Here is a 27,220-nt window from a genome sequence, read left to right on the forward strand (position 1 = left end):
ATTTACTGAAATATTGATGGATAGATGAGTGTATGAGTGAAGGAAGGAGTATTACATTGTGAACACTCAGAACAATTTTGCAGGGACTAAATGTTCTCTCATGTCATTAATTCTAACTGATTAGAATTAGATTTGGGATTTTCACTGGGATTTTTTTAAAGATTTATTCATATTTAAGATATATCAAAATATGTTAAGACTAATAAAGGGATGACCCGTTCCTTACCACCCAGCCTAAATAATAAGTGTTACTAATACACGAGAGGTTCAGTACACTTCCTAATCGCATGCTCCCAAATTTGATGCCCATCATTTTATTCTAGTCAGACTTCCCCCTCATCTCTTCTCTTGTGGTCAGAAAAGGCAGATTTTTAATTTTTATTACAAATTTTTAAGTTTATCATTCAATTTTATTCATCCTGTTAAAGTAATTAAAAAGATTGGGATGAAAACAAACTCCTCAGAAAAATATACTTCTTAAGTTTAGAATAAGAAAAGAAATAAGAAAAGAAAGAAATATAAGAAATAAGAAATATCTATATTTGAGGGTGGGCTGCAGTCCTTATTCAGGGACAGTGTTTTAAGTAGAAAGAATTAAGATTTTCCTGTTTTTGTGCTACAAGAAGTTAAATAGTTGTTTGTTTTAATTCGAATAGCAATCGAGTCACTGGAATTTATGAACTCAGTTTATGCAAAATGGCAGACACGGGTAGTCCAGGTAAGCCCTTATGGATTGGGGAGGTGATTGATATCTTTGCCTGTGCTTGGAGTATATTATGTCAAAAATCTATCCGACCCACTTAGGATATATAGAAAATTTTTTGGAAACCAGGTATATCTTATAAGCCAGTTTTTTGGTGGTGGTGAGAGTGACCGTTATCTGAGTTACAATACTATTTCGTTTGTGACCTGCAAAACAGTTATAAAAACTGTATTGAGGGGCACCTGGGTGGCTCAGTGGTTGAGCTTCTGCCTTTGGCTCAGGTTGTGATCCTGGAGTCCTGGGATCGAGTCCTACATCGGATTCCCCACAGGTAGCTTGCTTCTCCCTCAGCCTATGTCTCTGTCTCCCTCATGAATAAATAAATAAAATCCTTAAAAAAGAAACTGTATTGAACAAAATATGATGAGGTTGTAACATACTATAAAAATTTTGGTATATTAGAACGAATTTGTCTTGGCAAACTTCATAACCATTTTCCTCTCCACGTTAGTACCAAAGATACCTTGGCAGTATAACTTTATAGGTGCTGCCAAACTAGAATTCAAACTTTCTGTGCTCTAGGAAGACAAATTATTAAGTTGAATTTGTGTGTCCTTTTTGGTGTTTCTTTGGGCTGCTGCTACTCCTCTAGCTTGGTGGCCTTAAGCAGCCCTGTGCATTTCTGTGTTTATAAACTGGAACATGGACAAAAGTCAGGGTTCTTAAAAAACATTCGATTAAGGTGAGTTTGAATCATTTCAGAGAACATACACGGAAGAAGATTAGAGCCCACAGACAAGATTTAGTTTAAAAAAAGAATTTGAGTGTGAATCCATGTCCCAATAGCAGCTAATTACAGTGTCCAGATACTTCCTTGATAAATGTTTTAATTAACATAAATTCATGTCTTTGATATGTAAAACTATAATATTTTTAAAAATTAATGGGAAATGATGAGGCTGAAGCTATCTGTCAACTGCAGTCCTAACTGAGCTCCTGAATGTAGTGTGGGCAGGGGGCAGGGAGGTCCTTTCCTACTTCACGTGGGTGTATTTTTATACATTTGGAACCTTAGGTTACAGACTATTCAATCTTTCTATATTTTCACTTAACACAATAACTTGGGCATTTTCTCAAGTTGCATTACAAATCTTCATAATTATCAAAGAGTATAAAAATCAGTTCTAAAAGAGGTTCAGAGAATTACCTTGGGAAAAAGGGGTGAATATTTACTAATAAACAAAATTCCATGTATTTTGACTGTCTTAGTTTGCCATGTATATGAATTATTAGTTTGTTTTGAGCTAAAAATGGAATCAGAGTTTTCTCTACAAAAAAACATTATTTCTTCTTGTCCCAGGCATGCAGAGGAGGAGAAGAAAAATCTTGGATACGTCAGTAGCATATGTGCGAGGAGAAGAGAACTTAGCAGGCTGGCGGCCCCGTGGGGATAGCCTCATCCTTGAGCACCAGTGGGAGTTAGAGAAGCTGGAGCTCCTTCACGAGGTATCCAAGGGCTGGAGACACTCAGATAAACTCTTGAGCATGACTCCCAAAGTATCAGTCTCACACTCAACTTCTCTGTGTGATCCTGGCCTTTCAGCTTTTTTTTTTTTCTAAGATTTATTTATTTATTCATGAGAGACACAGACAGAGAGAGGCAGAGACATAGGCAGAGGGACAAGCAGGCTCCTCACAGGGAGCCCAATGCAGGACTCGATCCCAGGACCCTGGGATCATGACCTGAGCCGAAGGCAGGCACCCAACTGCAGAGCCACCCAGGGATCCCGCTTTTCAGCTTTTGATCATGATGGAGGCATAATATTTTGCTTATTAAGATCTTAATGAGGAGCAGCCCGGGTGGCTCAGTGGTTTAGCGCCGCCTTCAGCCCAGGGCCTGATCTTGGAGACCCGGGATCGAGTCCCACGTCGGGCTCCCTGCATGGAGCCTGCTTCTCCCTCTGCCTGTGTCTCTGCCTCTCTCTCTCTCTCTCTCTCTCTCTCTCTGTGTGTGTCTCTCATGAATAAATAAATAAAATCTTAAAAGAAAATTTTTTTAATGAGCTTTGGGGGCCTGGGTGGCTCAGTCAGTTGAGCATTTCAGCTCAGGTCATGACCTTGGAGTTGTGGGATTGAGCCCATGTCAGGCTCTATGCTCAGCAGGGAGTCTGTTGGAGATTCTCCCTTTCAGTCTCCCTCTGCCCCTCCCTCCGCTCAGGCATACTCTTTCATGTGTGCGAACTCATGCGCACATGTTCTCTCTCTCTCTTTCTCTTTCTGTCTCCCTTCTCTCTAAAACAAATCTTACAAAGATCTTAATAAGTTTTATGTGTACTGAGGCAGTTGTGTTGATCTTAGGTGGAGAAAACTCGCCACTTCCTGCTGCTACGTGACAGACTTGGTGACAGCATCCCCAAATCCTTGAGTGACTCATTGTCCCCCAGCCTCAGCAGTGGGACCCTCAGCACTTCCACCAGCATCTCCTCTCAGATCTCTACCACCACCTTTGAAAGCGCCATCACCCCCAGCGAGAGCAGTGGCTACGACTCAGCAGACATTGAAAGCCTTGTGGATCGGGAGAAGGAGCTGGCTACCAAGGTGTGAATCCCTTCCTCTTTGCTGAGCATTTTCCCACTGTGAGACTCCATGAGCTAGTTGGATTTTTCGTTTTCATCTTTCTTTGAGGGCCTTTGTTTCAAGGCCTGTACTAGCTGTGAAGGTAGAAATAAATAAAACTCCATTTCTACCCTCACTGAGCTCACAGGTGACTTGGTGGTATAGGTCTGGAGTCTGGGGGAGCTAGAGGAAGGCTTCCATGGTCCAGTGTTGGTGAGCTGATCTAGGAAGGCTGCACCAGAGGCAGCCGCGTGTGCTACAACATCAGTGCTAGGGAATCACTGGGGACGTGCAGAGAGGCGGGAGATGGGGTCAGAGATGTGAGGCAGGACAAGATCCTGCAGGCTCTGTGGGCTGGACTCGAGTTTAGAGTACCCTGGGGGTAACATGGAAATATTTTAAACAGGAAGACTCCTGTGGCAACAAGGAAGAGCATGGGTTTGGGGTGACAACAGACTAGAGGCCCAAAGAGGTCTTTTTTTTGCAATGACCTGGATGAGAGGTGTGGTGGGGGGCTGCAGGGTGAAGAGGAAAGTGTGGTCACGGGAGAGACATTGGGGAGGGAGAGTCAGCACTCCTTGTTGCCTCGATGGGGTGGGAGAGAGCAGAGGGGTCATTGAGAGTGACTCCCAGGCTTTATGGTGTCTGGGCAATTGGCGTACAATGGAATACAGAGATGAGAAGGCTTTTGTGTCATGTTGTTTCAATAACCGAATGGTCTAGGCAGTTTAGAAAAATCTGTCCATCCAGAAGTCTCCATGCCTTTTAGTACCAGGACGAATCGGAGGGGCACTGTTCTCTTCTTAAGCACTTCTAAACTGCAGTGGTGGCAGCTGTTTGCTTTTCTAGCCTTGAGAGTGGCTTTTTTATCCACTGAATTTAACTTTGTTAGGCATATGTCAGGCCTCTCTCACTGTGTTTTTACTCAGTTTCTGGAGTGTTTGGACAGCACCTGAGCTCCTCTGTGTGTCTTAGCCTGTTAACTGCCTTGCATCCAGGGCTTCATTTAACCACTGACACTCTCCTCTCTCTCCCCTAGTGCCTGCAACTCCTCACCCACACTTTCAACCGGGAGTTCAGCCAGGTGCATGGCAGCATCAGTGACTGTAAGGTGAGCAGCTCAGATTTCCTGTCCCAGGTTCCTTGCTTTTAGGTGGCTTCAGATGGGTGTAGCATTGTGTCTGAGGATATAGGGCAGATCTGCTCTTATATTTACTTCATTTTTCAGAGTCAGAACACTGACTTCTGAAGATAAAAGTATTCCCGTGTCTCTTAGAGTGTTTTAGATGGGAAGCATTTTGGCTTCTTCCCCAGTCCCTCAGAGAAGACCCTGTAGGGGGCTGGTATGTTACTGTATGACAGAACACTAAAAGTCCTGAGGTTCTCGATAGCGTAAAATGTTGTTGCCTTTGACAGAGTGAGGTGAACACTTTAAAGAACCTCTGTGATGCTCACTCTGTTCTAGTCATTGTGACCTTTTTTACTGTTTCTAGACACTCCAGCTTCCTTCTTGCCAGTGGTCTTTGCACCCTTGCTGTTCCTTTCCTTGAGATAGGCTTCTTCCAGATATTCTGGTGATTGCTTCCTTATCTTGTTCATTTTTCTGCTTAAATATCGACTCTTGGGCAGCCCTGGTGGTGCAGCGGTTTAGCGCCGCCTCCAGCCTAGGGTGTGATCCTGGAGACCCTGGATTGAGTCCCACGTCAGGCTCTCTGCATGGAGCCTGCTTCTCCCTCTGCCTGTGTCTCTGCCTCTCTCTCTTTGTGTCTCTAAGAATAAATAAATAATCTTTAAAAAAAAAAAATATCTGGGGTATCCCTGGGTGGCGCAGCGGTTTGGCGCCTGCCTTTGGCCCAGGGCGTGATCCTGGAGACCCGGGATCGAATCCCACATCGGGCTCCCGGTGCATGGAGCCTGCTTCTCCCTCTGCCTATGTCTCTGCCTCTCTCTCTCTCTCTCTCTCTATCATAAATAAATAAAAAATTTAAAAAAAATCGACTCCTCAACCAGCCTACATAAAGGCCCCAGCTCCCTGAAACTTTCCGATCTCTTTCCCTGCTTCATTTTTTACTATCGCACTTACCACTACCTTTGGGCAGCACCTGCTGCCCAAAGGACGCTTTGTTTTATTGAAGTATAGTTGACACACAAAGTTATATTAGTTTCAGGCGTGCAACATAGTGATTGAAAAGTTCTGTACATTACCCAGTGTTCATCGCAATGATGAGCGTCATCCCCATCTGTCACTATACAACATTATTACAGTATTATTGAGTGTTTTCCTCATGCTGCACTTTTTTCATCTCCATGACTTATTTATTTATAACTGGAAGTCAGTACCTCTTTATCCCCTTCATCCGTTTCACCCATCCCTTCACCCATTTCCCCTCAATTTGTTTTCTGTATTTAAAAGTCTGTTTTTTGCTTGTTTTTTTTGTTTTTTAGGTTCCACTATAAGTAAAAGCATATGGTGTTTGTCTTTCTGTGTCCTATTTCACTTAGCATAATACCCTCTAGGTCCATTCATTTCATCACAAATGAAATGATCATTTATTTTTCTGGCTGAGTGATATTCCATTGTATATATACACCACATCTTCTTTATCATTCATCTATCGGTAGACACGAGTTGCTTTCATATCTTAGCTATTGTCAATAACGCTACAGTGAACATAGTTGTGCATATATCTTTTTGAATTAGTGTTTTCATTTTAGGGGGGTAAATACCCAGTAGTAGAATTACTGGATCATATGACTAACTGGCACTTCTCAAAGTGTTTGTTGATCTGTTTGTTGTCTGCCTTTTCCACTTGGAATATAAATTCCAGGAGGGCAAGGCCTCTGCCATATTCTTAGAATAGTGCCTGTTCTAAATACTGGGCTCATAGAGATAGGGTCACTTAATACAGGACAGTCACAAAATAAAAAGCCAGCCTTGCCTTTTCTGTAAATGATTCCTTTTTTTTTTTTTTAAGATTTAATTTATTTATTCATGGTGGGGGGTGGGGCAGAGGCAGAGACACAGGCAGAGGGAGAAGCAGGCTCCATGCAGGGAGCCCGACGTGGGACTTGATCCCGGGGCTCCAGGATCACACCCTGGGCTGAAGGCGGCGCTAAACCGCTGAGTCACCTGGGCTGCCCCTGTAGATGATTCCTAATGTGACACTCAGGGCATAAGATATCTGTAAGTCATTTTCTTGAATAACCTGCTGCATCAGATTTATGAATGTGAGGTCACTGGGTGTCAGAGCTCTGCATTGCAGAGGCATTTTGTTTTTCAGCTAAATCTCACTTGCTATCTTCTGTTTGCCTCCAGTTGTCTGATATCTCTCCTATCGGACGGGATCCCTCTGTGTCCAGTTTCAGCAGTGCTACCCTCACTCCCTCTTCCACCTGCCCTTCTCTGGTAGAGGCTAGGAGCAACTCTCTTGATCAGAAGTAAGTACCCTAGTTTTTGTTTTGTTTTGTTTTGTTTTGGTTTTGTTTGGTTTTGTTTTGAAGGCACCTGGCTGGCTCAGTTGGTGGGAGATGCAACTCTTGCTTCTAGGGTTGTGAGTTGAGCCGTATGTTGGTGGTAGAGATTACTAAAAATAAATAGTAAATATAAACTTGAAAAAAGAAGTCACAAGTACCCAGACTTCACTGAGAGAAGCTAGTCTAAGAACCAAGGGAAATGCCAGCCTTCCTCTAGCTCAGTGGTTCTTAGCTGAGGGCTGGACCATCCCTCTCAGCAGCACTCAGAAGTATGTGGGAGCCTTCTCTGGATATCACAGTCCCAAGGAGATGCTCCTATAACTTCTAACATTATGTCTCACCACCTTTCTGCATGAAAGCCCTTGGTTCCTCTTTTGAACCCCTCTGTGCTCACTTTGGCCTTCTGTTCCCACCCCTGCTTGGCTCCCTACTCATATCAGACAGAACAAGCCTCATCTTCAGGAAAACAGCTTAAAACTTAGTTTGGAAAAAATATTTTGATGGCACAGTGAAACATATTGGTAAGAATAACAGAGACAAGTTTAGTCTAGATCCAGTGAATTTATCACTGTAATCACTTCTTTGTGACTCCTCACCAAACTTGTGCCTATCTCCATTCACTGTGCTCACTTGTCAGAACCCACCTGGGTATCGCCCAGCTAGCTGTCTGACTGTAACAACACTGCCATAGTTGAGTGTGATTGAGAAAATAACACACCCAGATGATGTAATTAATTTGTGATGTCATCAACCATAGCATTATTTTATTGTGCCACTAAAAAAAAAAAAAAAACACTGTCATGCGACCTGTCATCAATTGTAAGGTGCATCCCCCAACTTGAGAAATGGTGAAGTATTAAAAATTGGGCTTTTTAGAATTGGTGAGATACAATTCATCAGGCTAAGCTCACAGTGCAGAGCATAGGAACTACTTCCCACGTCGTGGGCCTAGACTGCTCTAGTTTGGTGGTCATTCAGGAAGCCAGCTTCTTCCCACATGTTTGCTTTCTCTGCCAGCCCCTTAAGGCAGTGGTTCTCCAAGGTCAGTGCACATCAGTATCACCTGGGAGGTTTGTTAAAGCACAGGTGGCTGATTTCCACCTTCTGATTCTGTAGGTCTGGGTTGGAGCCTGAGAATTTTAATTTCTAACGGTATCTAGGTGAGGTTGATGCTGCTGGTCAGGGATTACACTTAGAACCACTGAATGGAATATCATGCCCCAGATACTTCTGTTCAGAGGAGGAAGAGGGACTGTGCATGACTTGATGACTTTTGTAACTTCTAAAGGACGACCTCAGTTGAATTTGGAATTAACTTTCTGACACCAGCTTGTCTTCTCAACTGAGCTCTCTGAAACTGTTTGCAAGGCCTCCTGCTGTTAAGGGAGGTCTCATTCCTCTTGGTGAGAGGGTTATACACATTATGCATTGGACTTGCTGAAGCTCCTCTTATTCCCAACTTTTTTCTTTTAAAGGACCCCAGAAGCCAATTCCCGGGCCTCTAGTCCCTGCACAGAATTTGAACAGTTTCAGATTGTCCCGACTGTGGAAACACCCTATTTGGCCCGAGCAGGAAAAAATGAGTTTCTCAATCTTGTTCCAGATATTGAAGAAATTAGACCAGGGTGAGTACTGTATTGACAGGGATTCCAGGTACAAAAGACAAATCAGCATGATATACTCACTGTTCTTATACATGAGATGAATATTATTGTTGATGCCAATGGAATCTGGGAGGAAAGAACCAGGCTGGGTTCCTGCTCCGTTTGTGTCTTATCAGGCATCTCCACCACACCACAGTATGCTATGGTGATGCTTTGTGGTTTTTTGCTGTATTACTTTAACAGAGAAGATTCTAGACCAAACGGATCTTTTGTCTCTTTTGCCTGTTTTGTTCATCCTAGGGACTAGGCTTAGGTGAGACAGATTTTCATGGTCCTCAGGCCATGATCACTTTCTTTTTTTTTTTTTTTTTTTTTAATTTTTTTAATTTATTTATGATAGTCACAGAGAGAGAGAGAGGCAGAGACACAGGCAGAGGGAGAAGCAGGCTCCATGCACCGGGAGCCCGATGTGGGATTCGATCCCAGTTCTCCAGGATCGCGCCCTGGGCCAAAGGCAGGCGCCAAACCGCTGTGCCACCCAGGGATCCCGATCACTTTCTTTTTGTGAGAAACTAATGTCTTTCATACTGTCCTCTTTAGCTCTGTGGTCTCTAAGAAAGGATACCTGCATTTCAAGGAGCCACTTTACAGCAACTGGGCCAAACATTTTGTTGTGGTTCGCCGCCCTTATGTCTTCATCTATAACAGCGACAAAGACCCAGTGGAGCGTGGCATCATTAACCTGTCCACAGCACAGGTGGAATATAGCGAGGACCAGCAGGCCATGGTGAAGGTCAGTCCTGCTCTCTTGGCTTTTTATGGCCACCTGTACCCTTCCCTTCCAAGTTCTAAATTCTCTGTTGTGTGGTGTGGCATCTCTCCCATGTGTCTGGGCTCTCTGAACCTTCAGTATGAAGTGCTGTGTGTCCTGTGAATATGGCAGGCTGGTCCCTGTTATCAGCAGCCGTTGTAACTTTTCTATCTACCTGTGTCTCTTTCAGACACCTAACATCTTTGCTGTCTGCACAAAGCATCGTGGGGTCCTTTTACAGGCTCTCAATGACAAAGACATGAACGACTGGTTATATGCCTTTAACCCACTTCTTGCTGGCACGATACGGTAAGAAGTTGTCCTCGTATTTCGTCTTCTTAGCTTTTGGTCCCAGGGACATCCATGTAAACCAAGAAGGAAGTCTTGTTCCCAAAAAATAGGTTGAAAACAGAGGAAGGACATTGGTATAAGTGTGGTTGTATGATGGTAATGAAGCCTCTGCTTCTCATAAGGTGTCACCCAGTATCCTGAATGACTAAGGGGACCTGATCACATTTGCAGTTAATGTCCTGCTTTGATTTTTTTTTTTTTTCGAGTTTGTTTTTTTGTTTTGTTTTGTTTTGTTTTGTTTTAATGTTTTGACTGAATCAGAGGAAGGTGGCAAGAACCTTTGTGGTCTGGTATTCCACCCTGTGATCTGGCCTCTGATCCTGTGAGGGGCTTGTATCCTAGGGACCTCATAATGAGGGAGACCACAGCTTAGCCTGCTTATTCAGGGAGCCTAGAGACCTGGGCCTTAGGTGTTTGAGGGGAGGCAGCTCAAGGACAGAACTGCGGAGGAGAGAGACCTAAGAGGGGAGAGACATCTGGATCCAGGTTTCTAATCCATCCTTTTCCTCTGCCACCTGTAGGTCAAAACTTTCCCGCAGATGCCCAAGTGAATCGAAGTACTAAGTGACTCTGCTGAACACCCTCACTCGCCTTCGAGAGATAAAGAAAGTGTTGCCTCTCACTTCTCTCTGTGATTCTTGACGGCCCCTCTCATGTGTAAGCCTGTGGCGTAACTGCTTTCTTTCCGTCCTGTCAACACACTTTCTAGCTCTCCTGGTCCCCATCTCCAAAGCTCTCTACCCTTCTCTTTTTTCCTGTGCTGAGAATCTTGGTAGTAGCATGTGGTGTAACGAAAGGGAGAAAAACAACAACAACAAAAAAAACAAAAACAACCCAGAGGGGATCCAGTGAATCTCCAAATAATTTTTTCATGTCCTTTGGCTTCCTTTTTTATGATAGGTCCCTGTTATGACCACCTGTGATGTCTGTACTGCTGTCTTTGGATATTTTTGTCTGTTTTTTAAGACAACATAATACTTTTTTCCTTTTCTCTATCTGTGGTATCACTTTAACTTGGGGCGGGGGGTGGCTTAGAGACTATGGGAGGAAACATCTGGCTTTTTTTTTTTAGAACCTAAAAGGAAAGAACTTACCTTTTCCCCTTCCATTTCTTTTTGCCATTGTTAATCCCTGCATTTTCCATTCAGGGAAAAGGTGGTGATGAGCTTAGAAATGGCATAGGTGTATTTTCTGAAAGTGGAACTTATTTAAAACATAGTTAGGCGGTTTTCTTTTAGTGGAAGAGAGAGGGGAGGATTTTTTAGTGGGGCTGGAACAGTGGCTGCTGCTGACCTCGTATGAAGGGAAAAGCCAAGAATATTTCCAGTGGACTTGAAAGGACTGTGAGATTTTACCGTAGCTCCTGAAGGTGGGCACAGTAGATGAGGGAAGTTCGTCCCAGCAGTGCTCCTATGAACTGCTTTTCTCTCAGAGTTTCTTCTGTTTCTCCTTGGCATTAGTGATGGGTGGTACACTTTGGAATTAGTGCAGCATCATACACAAATGTCCCACAAGGAGGGAGTGACTCACTTTCTGGTAATGATCTTCATGATTGTCGTCATCATTATGGTAATGTTGAGTAGCAACCTTGTGGTTGTTGTAGCTCCCTTTGGTCAAAGAAACTCAACTTTTAGTACAGACTTGGAGTCTCCCTCTGAATCCCATGGTCATTTCCAATGATCCTTGTCCAGTTGAAAGTACTTTCAGTAATGCTTCTCCCCATATGATCCTAAATAAGCAGACATAGCAGTCTTTGTCTTCTGGATCCCAGGATTAAAAACAGTCCCTTCCTACCACTAAAACAAAACAAAAGGACACCTGGGGACAGAGAAGAGGCTCATCTGAGCCCTGGCCTCAGTGGCTTGCTGCTGCATCTGCCTTGCCTCTCCTTGGCTGTCTTCATGGGATGTAGAAATATTGCCAAAGGAGGAAGGTCACTGTGGACAGAACAGGGTCATCTGCATCCAGAGGCCATCATGGAAGAAGATACTGTTTTTCTTTCAGCCATCAGTAAGTTTTATAGGAATGACCTGGGGCAAGGAAGGCCTGCAGGTTAATTCAGCTGCTTTGCCAGTTGACCTGCAATGTTTTGTACCAACCCTCTGTGTGACCATCCCTCAGGCATTCTGAAAAATATCTGCCCTCTCCACCTCCACTGAGGTCCCCAGCCTTGAAGTTGCTCTTGGATGGTGGAGACCAGCCAATTTTCTGCTTCAGCACAGGGCAGGGGCTCGTGCAGACTGTGGAATAGAGCTGGGCAGGCGCATGTCTGCAGACCCTTGCTTCTAACTTCTAGGGTGGACTCCTCTCTAAGAACAGGTCTCCTGACTTCAGTCGAGTTGCCTTGCAAAGAGGAGGAAAAGTGAATCATGGTGAACTTGAAAGGATAGAAATCCCAGGCTGGGACCTTAGCTGAAAAGTAATCAATAAAAATTCTATAGTAGGTTTTCTTAACTTCCTTCCTCTCCTTACAACATAGGTCATTAACTGTGATGTTACTTGTTCCCCGAGCGGTGCGTGAGATTGTTAACGTAGTTAGAGGTTCCTTCAGCATCTAATGGACACAATATGCCTTTCTGGTGTATACTCAGATCCAGGATCTGTCGGTGCTTAGAGATAGCTCCTGGGCTGGAATTAAATCTAATTTCAGGGAAATGAAAATGAAATTTGAAGGTTATGTTTTAGAATGAAGTCACGGGTGCCACTGCTGTTTGTCACATAGTCTGACAGAGGGACCCATGTCCATGACAGAGGGAGATGGGAGGGCCGAGGGAAAGTAAAATCATGTGATACACTGAAATGATATCTGGTTTTTCTTCTAACTCAAGCAAAACTGGCTTGGAAAGTCTTTGCTTTGCTTTGGAGGTGTCAGTTATTAGAAGAGGTAGAACTGGACTATTGGTAACAGCCGGGGGTAAGAGGGCCCATTAAGGAAACAGGACGCCTGTGTCCAGGGGTCTCTGATGGGTGTGCTTTCCATCATCTGAGGACAACCCTGATTGGTTCCCCCTCTTCCTCTGGTGGCCCATTTCCAGATCAGAGTTTGAACAGTTTCAGGATTAATGTTCCCTTTTTGGACACATCCATCCCATCCACACTTTGAAGCTGAGAGAGAGCACTTACGGCAGGAACTACTTATGAGGCTTTAGCTGAAGCTCTGGTGGCAGGAAGCTTAATATTTAATATTAATATAATATTAATATTGTATTAGTATTGGAGAAAACTACCTTTTGAGGGTTTTTTTTGTGTGTGTGTTTTTTTCCTAAAGCACTCTTTTAAACAAGCATAAAACAGGAAGAAAAAGCTCTAGCACCAATTAAGAAGAAATGAGTGCTAGTTAAAAGTAATTATATCCTCCCTTCCTTCCCCACTCTCCTTTTCCTGCCAAAGTAAAACATGACCTCACAGCCCACACCAAACCAGCACCCACAGCCTGCTTAACCTCTGCGCCTGCCTGGGAGTCAGCCAGCTCTCGGGCCAGGCTATGCAGGGCTGGCCAGCCGTGCACACAGCCAGGGGAGTAGGAAAGGGCTGCTGCTGGCAGCTGGGTGGGCATACAAATCTGAACGTGTTGTTAAAACACTCGGGCGATCACTGCAAGGGAAAGGAAAATTATTTTTCCCAGCTGAGAAACCACTGTTGTTTTACAATTTTCTTCCCCCTTCAGCTGTAGAGATCTTACACAACTACTCATAGTTTCAGTGGTTTTTTTCTAGCTCTTTTAAGATGAAGGGATGAGTTTAAATCATTGTGAAAGATCTTTAGGGATCTTAAAATAAAATGATTTCTCCTGGCACATATTTCAAAGCAAAGACTTTGTTGCCTGCTGCTCGTTCTAATTTACAGGGATATTTAATTTTGTAAGGTATTTGTGTATTTATACAGCTGTAATTAATTGCACATTGGACTGGAAAAGAATGGATGACCTAGTGCGTGGCAGCTCTGGTACGCTTCATTTCCTTGTGCTGTGGCCACTCAGGTTCTCTTGGACGGGGTCAGGGCTTGTCTGCTCCACTTGGATCCTTCGTTTTTGCTTTGGGTTCCCTTTCTAAAATGTGATTGTTAACCCATTCCTTAAAAAGAAGACACTAATTCTGCTGCTGCTCTCAGAAGGTTTGCTGAATGTATTTGAAAGAGGACTCTGACTCGCGTACACAGCAGCTATCCACCATGGCCAGTAATGACTCACCCCAGTGTGCAGCCAAACCGTGACTGGGTGCGGCAGGAATGTATTGATTGTGTTTCCTTAGGAATATAAGATGTCAGCTGCGAGATGATCCACGGTGGTTGTTCAAAAGGCCATTTAGGAAATTCGGATTTGAGCCCCATGAAATCTTAGGAAAGCCTCTGATCATTTAAAGGAAAGAATGAGAGTTGATGCAAATTTCATTTTAAAAGCTGTGCTCAGAAAGTCCAAGCTGAGGTTGGTCTCTTGCCAAACCCTGGCTGTTGTGTGTCGTCTCTGTGTCTTCGAGTTCCCTTTTTTCAGGCTGCACCTTCTGGCATCATTCACCTGAGGACTCCATCGGCCTTCTCGCGTGCAGAGCGCCACCCGTCGGGATTTCGGGTCTCTTCTCACCATCCGCGTGCGCTGCCACAAAACCCGTGGAGCACACGTGGCCTTTTTGAACCAAGACTTTGCAAACTGATCTCTCCCCAGTAAGGAGTTGAGCACATTAGCAACAATGTACATTATTAATTTCAGATTTTCATTTTCATGTTTTATTATGTAAATATTATCTGATGTTTGGAGCTTGAGTATACAGAATGTAAATATAGTTCTTGTATTTGTACTAATTCTGGTTCTTTTGCTGTATAGCCTTAGATGTGCAATGCAAACATTATCTAACTGTGTATGGTAACCTTGCATCACGGAACTATTAGTGAACGAGGTAAACAATAAAGGTACAACCAGTGCATCAGAAGGCTTTTGATGTACATTTATTCTTGCATCCTTTGGAAGGTATTTACACATGATCCCTTTTCTTGACTTGCAAAGATACGGTGGTGTGACCTATGTGTTCTTTTCTGATCATTCAGAGCAGGGTTGTTATATAGCCGGGTGCTATTTCTTTGTGCTGTTTCTCTGAAAGTGCTTTCTTCCAGCGCTCTAGGTTCTCCCGGAGCTCCTTCTTACACACCTACCAGTGATTCTCCAGCAGTGGTGTAGTTTTTCTAGGTGGAGAAGTTGAAGCACTCACCCTGTTGGCTTAATTTAACAAGTTCCCATTGTGAGCAGAGCATGAGCAGGGACCACTGTCCTGATTGTTTGGGGAGAGACTGAAGAAGAGGGGAGAAGCAGCATTCAGCATTCAAAGGGCAGTGATGGAGTCAGCGCACATCTGCGTGCCCACCACATGGCCGCACCCAGGATGTGATAACTCAGCAGCAAACAAGAACACGCCCCGGCATTCCTGTCCCTGTGGGGAAAGACCTCCGTGACACAAATGCGAAATGTGTAACGTCGAGTGGCCACAGAGTAAATAACAGCTGAGTGGAAGGTGAGAAAGGATGGAGGGAGGCATCCTTTTAGGCCTTGTCATCAGGGAAGGCCTGTGTTAGCAGAGGACTTTTGAGCAGACACTTGAATGAAGGGACACATATGCATGCAAAGCCATTGGCAAGGAGGTCTCCAGATAGAGAAGCTAAGCCCTTGGGGCAGCAGTGTCCTCTGTAGGTTCCAGAGATAGCAGGGAGGCGGCTGGTCTGGGTAACGGGGAGAGCCCTAGAGTCTTGGCAGCAGCAAGTAACCAAGGACCAGGTGGCTTAAGGCTTAGGTAACCCTAATTTTATTAGTGTGAAATAGGAAGCCAGTGGAGAGTTTGGGGGAGAGGAGTCAACATGGTTCTATTTGTGTTTTCAAAAGATCATTCCAAGAGCTGAGTGGAAAACAGCCTGTGGGGGTGTGGATGGGGGACTAGTGGAGGAAGGGAGGCAAAATAGGAAATTGTTGCCCAGTGTCCCCAGGGGAGGATGGCTGTTGCAACCCAGGTGGGAGCAGCAAAGGTGGGAAATGTGGTTAGATTCAGGATATTCTAACGTCAGAACTAACAGTTTTGCTAAGCCACTGCATGTGCTTGGGGAGAAAGGTAACTTGGGATGTGTGCCTGAACACAAAGAATGCATTGCAATTGCTTAGATGGAAAAGATTAGGAGAGCAGAGGGGGGGCGGTGCTCAGTGAAGGATTTGGTCCTGGTCACGTTCACTTGGAGACCCTGTTTCCACCTGACAGCACAGCCACTCAGCTGGATTCAAGGGGAGAGATGGGGCTGGAGACGTACCTTTGGGAGTTGTCAGCATGAGGGTGACAGGAGACAAGGAGGCCCAGAAATGAGTGGCCAGTGAGAGCCAAGGCTCAGCTCCTGGAACACTGCCACCAGGACAAGCCAGGAGGGGCCATGGAGAGAGGGGGATGCTTAGCAGCCAAGTTGAGGATATGTTTGAAGATGAAGGCAGTGAGGACGGTGTCCAGAGCAGCTCACAGTTTAAGGTCAGAACCAAGCAGCGCCCACAGCTTTGAGCAACAGGGAGGTCTGGGAGGTTGGAAGGACCAGAGGATACCATCCATTTTTCCCAGTTTCAGAGCCAGCTGAGAAACAATAGGTACATGGCAGATCAAAGTAATCTCCTTGATCACTACTAAAGGTTCAATTAGAGGGATCCCTGGGTGGCGCAGCGGTTTGGAGCCTGCCTTTGGCCCAGGGCGTGATCCTGGAGACCCGGGATCGAATCCCACATCGGGCTCCTGGTGCATGGAGCCTGCTTCTCCCTCTGCCTATGTCTCTGCCTCTCTCTCTCTCTCTCTGTGACTATCATAAATAAATAAAAATTAAAAAAAAAAAAAAAAAGGTTCAATTAGAGAATGTGAGGATTAGAGTGTGGAGGCACCAGACACCCCTGCGTTTTTACCGAACAGATTCTGGCCCAGCAGTCTGGGGTGCTGCCCAAAATTACCCATTTCCTGTCAGCTTCCAAGGGACATCAGTGCTGCTGTCATTGGCCACCTCCAAGGAGCAAAAGTAGAGAGGAACAGACTGTTCCCGGAAGGCTGGAGAGTCTTAGAGGGGAGGAAGTGGCCAGGCTGTCATGCCTTCCAAACTCGCAATGATCGCTTCTCTCCTGGGGGTCTGTGAGGGGCTGTGGAAGCAGGAAGGTTCCAGTAGTGGAGCCCACATCACATGGGAGGAGACATCAGAAGCATACCTGTCCTAGCAAGGTCATTGGTGGGTAGAGCAGCATTTTTTTTGAGTGGTGCCAAAGAACACCTGCCTGGCATCGTTTCAGGGAAAAGGGGAGGAAAGGAGGTTAAAACAGTATGGATAATTCTTTCAGTGATGTGTACTGTAGAGGGGAGAAGGGACAAAGATATGGAGTCAAGGAGGTTTTTGTTTTAGAGAAAGCAAAGAGCTTTACATGCAGATGAGCGTGTGCACGCAGACTGGACAAGAGAGCAGGAAGGAAGAGACCAGCGGGGAGAGCTTTGCTGGGGTGATACCCTGTAGGCTGGCAGGGTGGACAGCCGGCTCTAGTTCCCTGGGGGACAAGGCACAGTGGGCAGCAGCCAGCCACCGCCAGCGCTAGGAACATGCTCAGGGCCTCTTCTGGTTGCTTATAGTTTCTCTCCAGGGGACTTCCTTGGTCTTCGAAGGTAGGTTGGCCCCAGAGGTTATGTCGGCCATGCCTTCCTGAGCTCCACTGCACTTTGCACTGGAACGGACTTAGTTTTATACAGTTCGTTGTCTTTCTACGTAGCAAGTGAACAAGTCCTTTGAGTTCAGTAGCAGGAATTAGAGCAAGTAAGTGGCAGAGCTAGAATTTTTACATCTGCCCCAACTAGTATGTTGGTTAACCTATACACCTGCTCACATACGTCTAACAAAGGATTCTTCCCTGGGAGGTTTGCATAGAAGGACTGTTTTTGTAGACTCCGGGCCCATGCTTTGATTTGGGATTTGGAGATTTAGAGCAAGGTGAAAAGTTAAGGTGAATAATGTGAGTTGACTTGCTTAGGCATTATAAGTCAAACACCAGGATTTTCTAAAAAAGGTCAACCTGCTCTGGCTTAGCAAGCCATGGCTTTACTCTGTTCATGCCTGGGAGAGACCTGCCTTCGTCCCAGCCCTGCTGTTGTGTGGTCTCAGCCTATCAATAACTGATGTTGTGGCGGAACCAACCCTGTGGTTCTTATGATTGCAAGATCCTCTTGAGCAAGAATAATCACGAAATGGGAACGACAACAAAAAAAGGTTTATTATTTTTACAGGACCTGGAAATTGCATGGCACAGCTGTAACCCAGCAAGCTTACAGTGAGAGAGAACACCCAGGCCTGGGGTTCTGCTTTTATTAAAGGGAGAAGATCCAAGATCTAGCTGGGCTCACTCTTTATTGGTGGAGTTAAAAGCAAGAATTTAAAAGGGGAAGAGAAAAAAGTGGCCCAAATGATCAGTTAATCAAGATCTCTAAAACAGAGGCACCTTGGGGAGCTGGGGAATAATCCTGGGAAACAGCATTTTTGGCTGGTCCCCTGACATTTCTCTCCAGATTTCATGAGATTTCCTTCTAGATCTGACGAGATTGGACCCCACCTCTCGGGACTGGGGCCCAGTTCCCACAAGTGGGCTTTGCCATCCCGAGGTTTGTCCAGATTCTCAGATTTGGTCCAAGGATTCCTGAGAGGAAGCCAGAGAATTGGCAAGATCAGCCCCAAGAGGACAGGAGATCCAGCTCAGGAACAAGGCGGCAGCTTCTTTTTTTTTTTTTTTTTTTTTTTTTTTTTTTCTTCTTTTTCCTCTTGCCTCTTCCTGTACCTAATGCCTTCCTGGGTGGACTGCCTCTCACATACTGAAGGTAGGGCCTGGGGATCCCTTCTTCCCCGTTTCAGGGCTCCCATTGGACTCCCACATCAGAATGGCCTCTGTGACCTTAGCAGCCTGCCAGGTGTTCCCAGCCTTGCCAAATGGAAATGTCAGGGCACTAGCTCTGAGGCCTCACAGGTATCAAGGCTCAGGAGTATCCAGACTTGCCAAGGTCCCCTTGTGCTCCAGTGCTCTCCATGTTTCCATCTAGGTCTGGCGGTATTTGGCCCCACCCCTCAGGGGCCTGGGGCCTAGTTCCTGTGAGTGGGCTTTGTGGTTGCCAAGGTTTATCCAGATTCTTGATAGATTTGGTCTGAGGATTCCTGAGAGGGAGCCAGAGAATTGGTGAGATAGGCCAATGGATGTGAGATCTGGCTCAGGAATGAGGTGGCTTCTCTTTGTTTTTCGGGGGCTTGCAAGACAAACACAGGCGGTCTTGAGGGTGTGAGAGACGGTAACCCCCAGGGAGAGCCTGCCTATGTGGTCACATATCCTGCTCTGGGGTTTATGGCATTTCCCTTTTCCTCCTTCCCTTCTATTTCTATCACCTCCATTTTCCTGGGAAAAAGAGCCATGGAGCCCATTTGTCCTGCATGCACTGCTCCCTTTTTACAGCACCTCACCCAATGGCTAAAACACCAGTATGTTTGGGATGAGACTCCTTGTGACTTCCTGCAGGTCGCGTTGTGAGATTTAGTATGAGATCTGCAAGATTTGCCCAACCTCCCGGGGATTTGGGCCCAGGTCCAAGGAGTGAACTTGGATCTCATGAGATTTGGCTAGAGTTCTTGTGAGATTTGGTCGGTGGATTCCTGAAAGGCAGCCAGAGAATTCCTGAGACTTGCCATCAGTTTACATGACATCCGGCAAGGAAAGAGGTCACTTCTCTCTCTTTTTTTTTTTTCTTTTTTTCTTTGCTGGTATGTTGTGAGGCACAGATAGCCTTCACATGGTGAAGACCGGCCAAGCCGCCGGGAGCCCGCCGAGGTGCTGACGTGGCCTCCTGGGGCGCATGGCTTCCTTCTCTTGCCCTCCAGGTTCTAGCCCCTCTGGTGTCTTTTGCATAAGAGGCCACGGGGATCATCCATCCTGAATTCACGGCTGTCCTGTTGGGCCCACTTCACCGGGGACGTGAAGCCCCAGGGACTGGCGTGTGAGATACCGTGTCTTCTGGCACATCGTGTCTGGGAGCACTTCTGAAATCAGAAATGGTGCAGGTTGTGCCCAGTCCCGCTGTGCGTCATCACGTGTGTAAGGAGCCCAGAGCAGACTCTGCTGGGGAGTGACCGTCCGCTCAAGGGCAGGCAGCTTCGGCAAGACACCTCACCGTTTCGCCCGCAGCTCCCTGGCTGGGCCCAAGATCTCGGAGATTTTGATGAGATCTCATGAGATGTGGACTGAGATCACTCGGGATTTGCCAAATCTCGTGCGATCTGGCAAACCCCGGTGACAGCTTTGCTCCTGCCTGCGGCAACTCACACGGACGGTCCTGAGAGATTGGAAGCCGGGGAATGCCCGCGGGAGCCCTTCTGTGTAGACGAGCCAGCTCTTGGGCAGGCTCACTGCCCCTCTCAGGACCTAATGCCCTCCTGGAGTGTCAGGAAGGGACCCAGATGCCCCAACATCGCGATTTCAGTGCTTTGTGCACCCCCAGATCGGAAGGGCCCTTATGGGCCTCACGGAACGCCAGGCGATCCGGACCTCCCCAGACAAGATCGGCCCAGCGCTCCTATGTCGCGGCACAGGCGCCCAGGCTTCAGACTTCCACGCCTGCTGAGTTCCCGTGACGTTTACTGTGCGATCTGGCGAGACTTGCCCCCAACCCCTCCGGATTTGTCCAAGGGGCAGGGGCGAGCGCCCGCCCAGCTCACCACCGCGAGGCCCGCCCGGAAGGGGAAGGACCGTGCCGCTGGCCGCCGTCCCGGGAGGTGCGCGCGCTGGCCGCCCTCCGGCCTCACGTTCCCTCTGGGAAGGGGTCCGTGCGGCCACCCCCCCCCCCCCCCAGCCCGCGACACCCACGATCCTGTCGGCCAAGGCCCACCGGCCCTCCCCCTCCCCCGTCCCAGCCCCAGGCCGAGCGCCCGCGCCGGGCGCCACCCCCGAAGCATGCAGCGCAGCGACCGTACGCAGGACCCTGCTTCCCCCCGCCTGGGGACCGGACGGGCGCCTCCCCCCTGCTGGCCGGCGGGGGAGGCACGTGCGAGACCCGGCCACCGAGGGGGTGGGGAGGGAACCACGGACTCCCCTACCGACTCCACCCGCTCCGCCACAGGCCACCAACAGCGGCGGCCCCCGGGGGTCGCTGGGAAAGGGGCACCTGAGACCACCGGGAACGCTCCTCGACGGACAGAAACAGGGCGCCCCTCCACTTTCTCTGGGAGGGGCGAACAGGTGTGCATACACGCGGGCAAAAGCCCTGCCCCCTGGTTTGCACAAAGCAGTGTCCCCCTGCTGCCCCCCCACCCCCTCTGGCCGCCCCCACCCCGGACAAGAGAGGAGTCTGCAGTTTGGCACGTGCAGCCCCTTTTTTTTTCTTTTTTTTTTTTTCACTCCTAAAAGAGGCCCAAAAGCCTCCAGGGAACAAAGAGCTCAGCAGCAAACTGCAAGCACTGAGCCTGGCCACCTGGCAAGAGGCAGAGCATCTCCCCCCAGGTACAGAACTGAGAATCAGCGCCCGCTGATTCCCCTAGAAGACCAGCTGGAAGAACAGGGAAGCAGCACGTTTACTGACCAGTCAGCACTGGAAAACTCCAGGACTGAGGGGAACTAGTATGTAGAAATCAAGGTTTCTGTCTTATGATGTGTTTATATTTCAGGTTAAGATTTTCCAATATGCTTTCTTTTCTCTCATCTCAGTTTAATATATTATCAACTCTTCGTTTTTAAGTTCTCTTTTTTAACTTTCATATTTCACAATTACATGTTATACATACATTCTTCATTTCTGGCTACTTTTCACCATATTCACTTTAATTTTGTATATATATGTCTTCTTTTTGTTTTTATAATTTTGGAATTTAGTACCCTTTAACAGACAGACCAAAATATACTCAGAACCAAGTAGATCACAGTTTTGGTCCATTCTGTGAGATTATATTCTCTCTCTCCACTACTTCCCATTTTTTTTCTTTTTTGTGTTGTCTCTCTATATAAGTTTTGCTTTTTTTTATAATTTTGGAATTTAGGGACGCGTGGGTGGCTTAGCGGTTGAGCGTCTGCCTTCACCTCAGGACCTTATCCTGTGGTCCCGGGATCGAGTCCTACATCAGGCTCCCTATATAAAGCCTGCTTCTCCCTCTGCCTGTGTCTCTGCCTCTCTCTCTCCCTCTCTCTCCCTCTCTCTCTCTCTGTCTCTCATGAAGAAATAAAATCTTTTTTAAAAAAATTGGAATTTAGTACATTCTAATACACGGGCTAAAATACACTCAGAAACAAGGGGGTCACTATTTTGGTCCACTCTGTGACATTATAGTCTCTCCCCCACCCTTTGCTCCCTTTTTAATTTCTCTCTTTACTTGTATTTTTTCTTATATTTTCTGGTCCCTTATCTCTTCATCAAATTTTGGAGATGGAATCAGGATTACAATGATAAAGTTACCAGTTGGGCCTGAAAAAAAGCATAAAAGACTAGAGAATCTCTTAGTGCAGAAATGAGATCTAATCAAGTCAAAATTAAAAAAAGAAAAAACAGATGCAGTCTAAACTGGATGCTCAAACAGCTAGGGTAAATGAGGCAAAAGAGAGAGTAAGTGACTTAGAAGACAAGTTGATGAAAAAGAAGGAAAATGAGAAAAATAACTAAGTACCCATGAAGAGAGGCTCCAAGAGATGTGTTAGTTTGAAAAAAAAAAAAAATCCATATTATTGGAATTCCTGAGGGCATGGAGAGAGGGAACCGGAAGGTGTATTTGAACAAATTACAGATGAGAACTTCCCCAATCTGGAGAAGGAAACAAGCATTCATTTCCAAGAGCTAGAGAGGACATTTCCCAAAACCAACAAGAAATTGATCAACATCCTGACATATAATAGTGAAGCCTGCAAATTTCAGATAAAGAGAAAATCCTGAAAGTAACTCAAGACAAGAGATTCCTAATATACAGGGGGAGAAATATTAGAATGACAGAAGACCTATCCTCAGAGACCTGGCAGGCGAGAAAGGACTGGCATGATATATCCAGGGCACTAAATGAGAAAAACATGGAGCCAAAGATACTTTATCCAGTAAAGCTGTCATTCCTAATGGAAGGAGAGATAAAGAGCTTCCAGGACAGATGGAAACAAAGAATATATGACCACCAAGCCAGCCCTGTAAGAAATACTAAGGGGGATCCTGTAAGTGAAAAGGGAGTCCAAAGAAACAGAGACAATCTGCAGAAACAGGGACTGTACAGATAATACAATGGCATTAGATACATATCTTTCAAAAGCCACTCTGAATGTGAATGGGCTAAATGCTTCAGTCAAAAGACACAGGATACCAGACTGGATAAAAAAGCAAGACTCATCTATATACTATCTCAAGAGACTCATTTTAGACCTAAAGAACACCTTCAGACTGAAAATGAGGAGGTGGAAAGCCACTTTCCATGCAAATGGACCTCAAAAGAAGGCTGGGGTAATAACCCTCATATCAGATAAATTCATTTTTAAATCAAAGACTGTAGTAAGAGATGAAGAGGGACACTATATCCATACTAAAGGATCTATCCAACAAGAAGACCTAATAGAAGTATTTATGCCCCTACTGCGGGAGCAGCCAATCATATCAGCCAATTAATAACGAAAGTAAAGAAACACATAGATAATAATACATTAATAGTAAGAGACTTCAACACCCACTCACAGAAATGGACAGATGTTCTAAACAGAAGATCAACAAAGAAACAGGGCTTTGAATGACACATTGGACCAAATGGACTTCACAGATATATACAGAACATTCCATCCTAATGCAGCAGAATACACATTATTCTCAACTGCACATGGAACTTTCTCTAGAACAAACCACATACTAAGTCACAAATCAGGTCTCAACCAGTAACAAAAGACTGAGATTATCTCCTGCATATTTTCAGACCACAATGCTTTGAAACTAGTACCCAATCACAAGAAGAAATTTGGAAGAAACTCAAACACGTGGAGGTTAAAAAGCATCCTACTAAAAGATGAACAGGTCAACCAGGAAATTAAAGAAGAATTTTAAAAATTCATGGAAAGTAATGAAAATGAAAACATATATTGGAATATGGGATACGGCAAAGGTGTATATTTCAATACCAGCCTCTCTCAAAAATTAGAAAAATCTCAAATACATAAGCTAACCTTATACCTAAGGAACTAGAGAAAGAACAGCAAAGCCTCAACCAAGCAGAAGAAGAGAGGTAATGATTAGAGCAGAACTTGATGAAATAGAGACCAGAAAAACAGTAGAATAGATCAATGAAAGTAGGAGCTGGTTCGTTGGAAGAATTAATTAGATAGAGAAGCCCCTAGCCAGACTTATTTTAAAAAAAAGAAAAAAAGACTCAAATTAGTAAAATCATGAATGAAAGAGGAGAGATCACAACCAACACCAAGGAAATACAAATGATTTTGAAAACATATTATGAGGGATCCCTGGATGGCTCAGCAGTTTAGCGCCTGCCTTCAGCCCAGGGCATGATCCTGGAGTCCCAGGATCGAGTCCCATATCAGGCTCCTACATGGAGCCTGCTTCTCCCTCTGCCTATGTCTCTGCTGCCCGCCCCCACCATATATAAATAAAATCTTTTTAAAAAGGTATTAGCAGCAGCTATATGCCAAAATTAGGCAGGAATGGAAGAAATGGATGCATTCCTGGAAACCTACAAATTACCAAAACTGAAACAGGAAGAAATAGACAACCTGAACAGACCAATAACCCAAGGAAATTGAATCAGTCATCAAAAACTCCCAAGAAACAAGTCCAGGCCAGATGGCTTCCCAGGGGAATTCTACCAAACATTTAAAGAACAACTAATACCTATTCTACAGAAGCTGTTTCAAAAGATAGAAATGGAAAGAAAACTTCCAAACTTCTTATGAGGCCAGTGTTTCTCTGATCCCAAACCAAAGACCCTATCAAAAAGGATGCCCGCCACTGCTTTTACAGTGGGAAGTGGTGGCCACCAGAGTCCAACAGGGGGATTTCCCTCTGCCAAGATGGCTTCCAGAAGGCAAACTTTGAGCTTCAGTGAAAGGCATCAGAAATCAGTATATATAAATTACTGTGAACAACTGCATGTCCAATCACTAAGAAAGATACAGAATAATATCAGGGACTGGGTGGTGCAGAATGAAAATGATGACCACGTGGAGCACAAGAGACTCCTCGGATTATTACAGAATGAACAATTTGAGTTGGATATGGAAGAAGCCATTCAAAAGGCAGAAGAAAACAAAATATTGAGGGAACTCCAGCTTGAAAAAAGAAACATTGCCTAAAGAATTCGCAAAACTAAAACATGAAACTCTAAAGGATAAAAAGATGAGGCAATAAGTAAGAGAAAACAGTATTGAGCTCAGAGAATTGGAGAAGAAATTAAAAGCAGTTTACATGAATAAAGAAAGGGCAGCCCAGATTGCAGAGAAGGAGGCCATTAAATACAAGCAAATAAAATGTGATGCTGAAATAGCCAAAACCAGGATGGAAGAACATGAGAGAGCAATAAAGAAAGAGGAGACTGCTGTAGAGGACAAATGAAATAAGGTAAAAGTACGGTATTATCTGGACTTAGAGAAACAACTTGAAGAACAAGAAAAAGGAGGAAGGGTATGAGCAGTTCCTGAAAGAGAAACTCATGATTGATGTGATTGTTTGGAAAATCTATGAAGAAGATCAATTGGAAAGACAACAAAAGTTAGAAAAAGGGGATCCCTGGGTGGCGCAGCAGTTTGGCGCCTGCCTTTGGCCCAGGGCGCGATCCTGGAGACCCGAGATCGAATCCCACGTCGGGCTCCCAGTGCATGGAGCCTGCTTCTCCCTCTGCCTATGTCTCTGCCTCTCTCTCTGTCTCTCTCTCTCTCTCTGTGACTATCATAAATAAATAAAAATTTTTTAAAAAGTTAGAAAAAAATGAATGTAACTCGAAGATATATAGAAGAGTTTCAGAAAGAAGAGAACGAAGAAGTGTGAGGAGATGGAAGAAGAAAACAGAAAAATCATTGAATTTGCCAACATGCAGCAACAAAGAGAAGAAGATCAGATGGCAAAAGTTCAAGAAAATGAGGAAAAAAGGCTACAGCTTCAGAATACACTGACTCAAAAATTGGAAGAAATGCTGTGGCAATGTGAAGATCTGGAACAAGTGAGACAAGAATTATACCAGGAAAAACAAGCTGAAATACATAAGATGAAACTTAAAAAAGAAGCAGAAGAGAAATTGAGAAAAAGCAAAAGGAGTTGAAGCAAAATTTTATAGAATAAATGGCCATGAAGGAACTAGTACTCCAGGCTGCCAAAGAGGAAGAGGAAGCCTTTTGTTTTTTTTTTGTTGTTGGGTTTTTTTTGTTTTTTGTTTTTTTGTTTTTTGAGGAAGCCTTTTGAAAGGCTATGCTTGCTAATCTTGCTGAGGATGATCGGATAGAACTGATGAATGCTCAGAAACAAAGAACGAAGCAACTAGAATACAGGAGGGCTATGGGAAAACTCACTGAAGAGCGTCGCAACCAGTTCCTAACAGATAATGTGAACTGGAAGAATGGCAGTTGTAGCAAAGAAGACAAGGACACATTGATGGAATTATTGAAGAAAGACTAAAACTTCTTAGAGAACATGCTACGAAATCAATAGGATATCTCCCTACAGGAGTATTCTAAAAAGAGGATAGGGGATCCCTGGGTGGCTCAGCGGTTTGGATCTGCCTTCGGCCCAGGGCGTGATCCTGGGGTTCCAGGATCGAGTCCCATGTCAGGCTCCCTGCATGGAGCCTGCTTCTCCCTCTACCTGTGTCTCTGCCTCTCTATCTCTCTGTGTGTCTCTCATGAATAAATAAATAAAATTTAAAAAATAAAAAGAGGATGATATTGATATGTTTGGTGAAGAATTTAGGAAAAGGAATGAAATTTGTGAAGGAAAGTGATACCATCAAAGATGTGACAAAACATGGATTGTTTTCACCACTAGATGTCACTATAACTTTCGTTTTATGGATTCACTATCCCTGAAATGTAATCTATTTGGATTTTCTAAAAGCATGTCTGGTAATTCATCATTTGTAAACAATTATAAGAAAATATTTGGGGTATCCTGGGTGGCTCAGTGGTTTGGTACCTGCCTTCGGCCCAGGGTATGATTCTGGAGACCCAGGATCGAGTCCCACGTCTGGCTCCCTGCATGGAGCCTGCTTCTCCCTCTGCCTGTGTCTCTGCCTCTCTCTCTCTGTGTCTCTCGTGAATAAATAAATAAAATCTTAAAAAAAAAAAAAAGAAAATATTTGTTTTCTGATTTTAAAAATTACAGAATATTTTTTTTAGCTGCAAAATTGCTTTTAGTCAAATTCTTGTTCTTGTACTGATAATTTGAAGATCTGAGTTGCATACCATGTCACAACACTCCATATATAAAAATACATTACAGGCCAAACCCAAGAGACTAATTTCTCCATTTTACTCCTACCGCTTAGAGCTTTTTCTGCATCTCCAGACTACAGTTCCATAGGTATTTGTGTTTTAGGAACTTTACTTCCCAGATTTGGCCAAAGTATCTTTTTCTTTTTCTTTTTTTTTTTTTAAGATTTTATTTATTTATAGACACACAGAGAGGGGGGCAGAGACACAGACAG

General features: G+C 45.0%; 1 protein-coding gene and 1 pseudogene across 10 annotated transcripts in view; both read left to right on the plus strand.

Annotated features, from left to right (window-relative positions):
• KIF1B (kinesin family member 1B) overlaps positions 1-14,484 on the plus strand; it is a 149,929-nt gene extending 135,445 nt beyond the window's left edge. For all 10 annotated transcript variants that reach the window (XM_035715806.2, XM_035715814.2, XM_035715810.2 and 7 more), the window contains 9 exons: positions 657-718; positions 2,064-2,209; positions 3,062-3,301; positions 4,359-4,430; positions 6,636-6,757; positions 8,269-8,418; positions 8,998-9,190; positions 9,399-9,517; positions 10,081-14,484. In XM_035715806.2, coding sequence (XP_035571699.1) covers positions 657-718; positions 2,064-2,209; positions 3,062-3,301; positions 4,359-4,430; positions 6,636-6,757; positions 8,269-8,418; positions 8,998-9,190; positions 9,399-9,517; positions 10,081-10,123 — 1,147 coding nt within the window. In that variant the 3' untranslated portion in view covers positions 10,124-14,484. The remainder of the gene's footprint in view (positions 1-656; positions 719-2,063; positions 2,210-3,061; positions 3,302-4,358; positions 4,431-6,635; positions 6,758-8,268; positions 8,419-8,997; positions 9,191-9,398; positions 9,518-10,080) is intronic.
• A 6,004-nt stretch (positions 14,485-20,488) lies between these two features.
• LOC112647555 (meiosis-specific nuclear structural protein 1-like) lies at positions 20,489-26,863 on the plus strand (annotated as a pseudogene).
• Positions 26,864-27,220: the final 357 nt, after the last annotated feature.

Source organism: Canis lupus, chromosome 5 (assembly GCF_003254725.2).
Source record: "Canis lupus dingo isolate Sandy chromosome 5, ASM325472v2, whole genome shotgun sequence".
Taxonomy (NCBI): domain Eukaryota; kingdom Metazoa; phylum Chordata; class Mammalia; order Carnivora; family Canidae; genus Canis; species Canis lupus.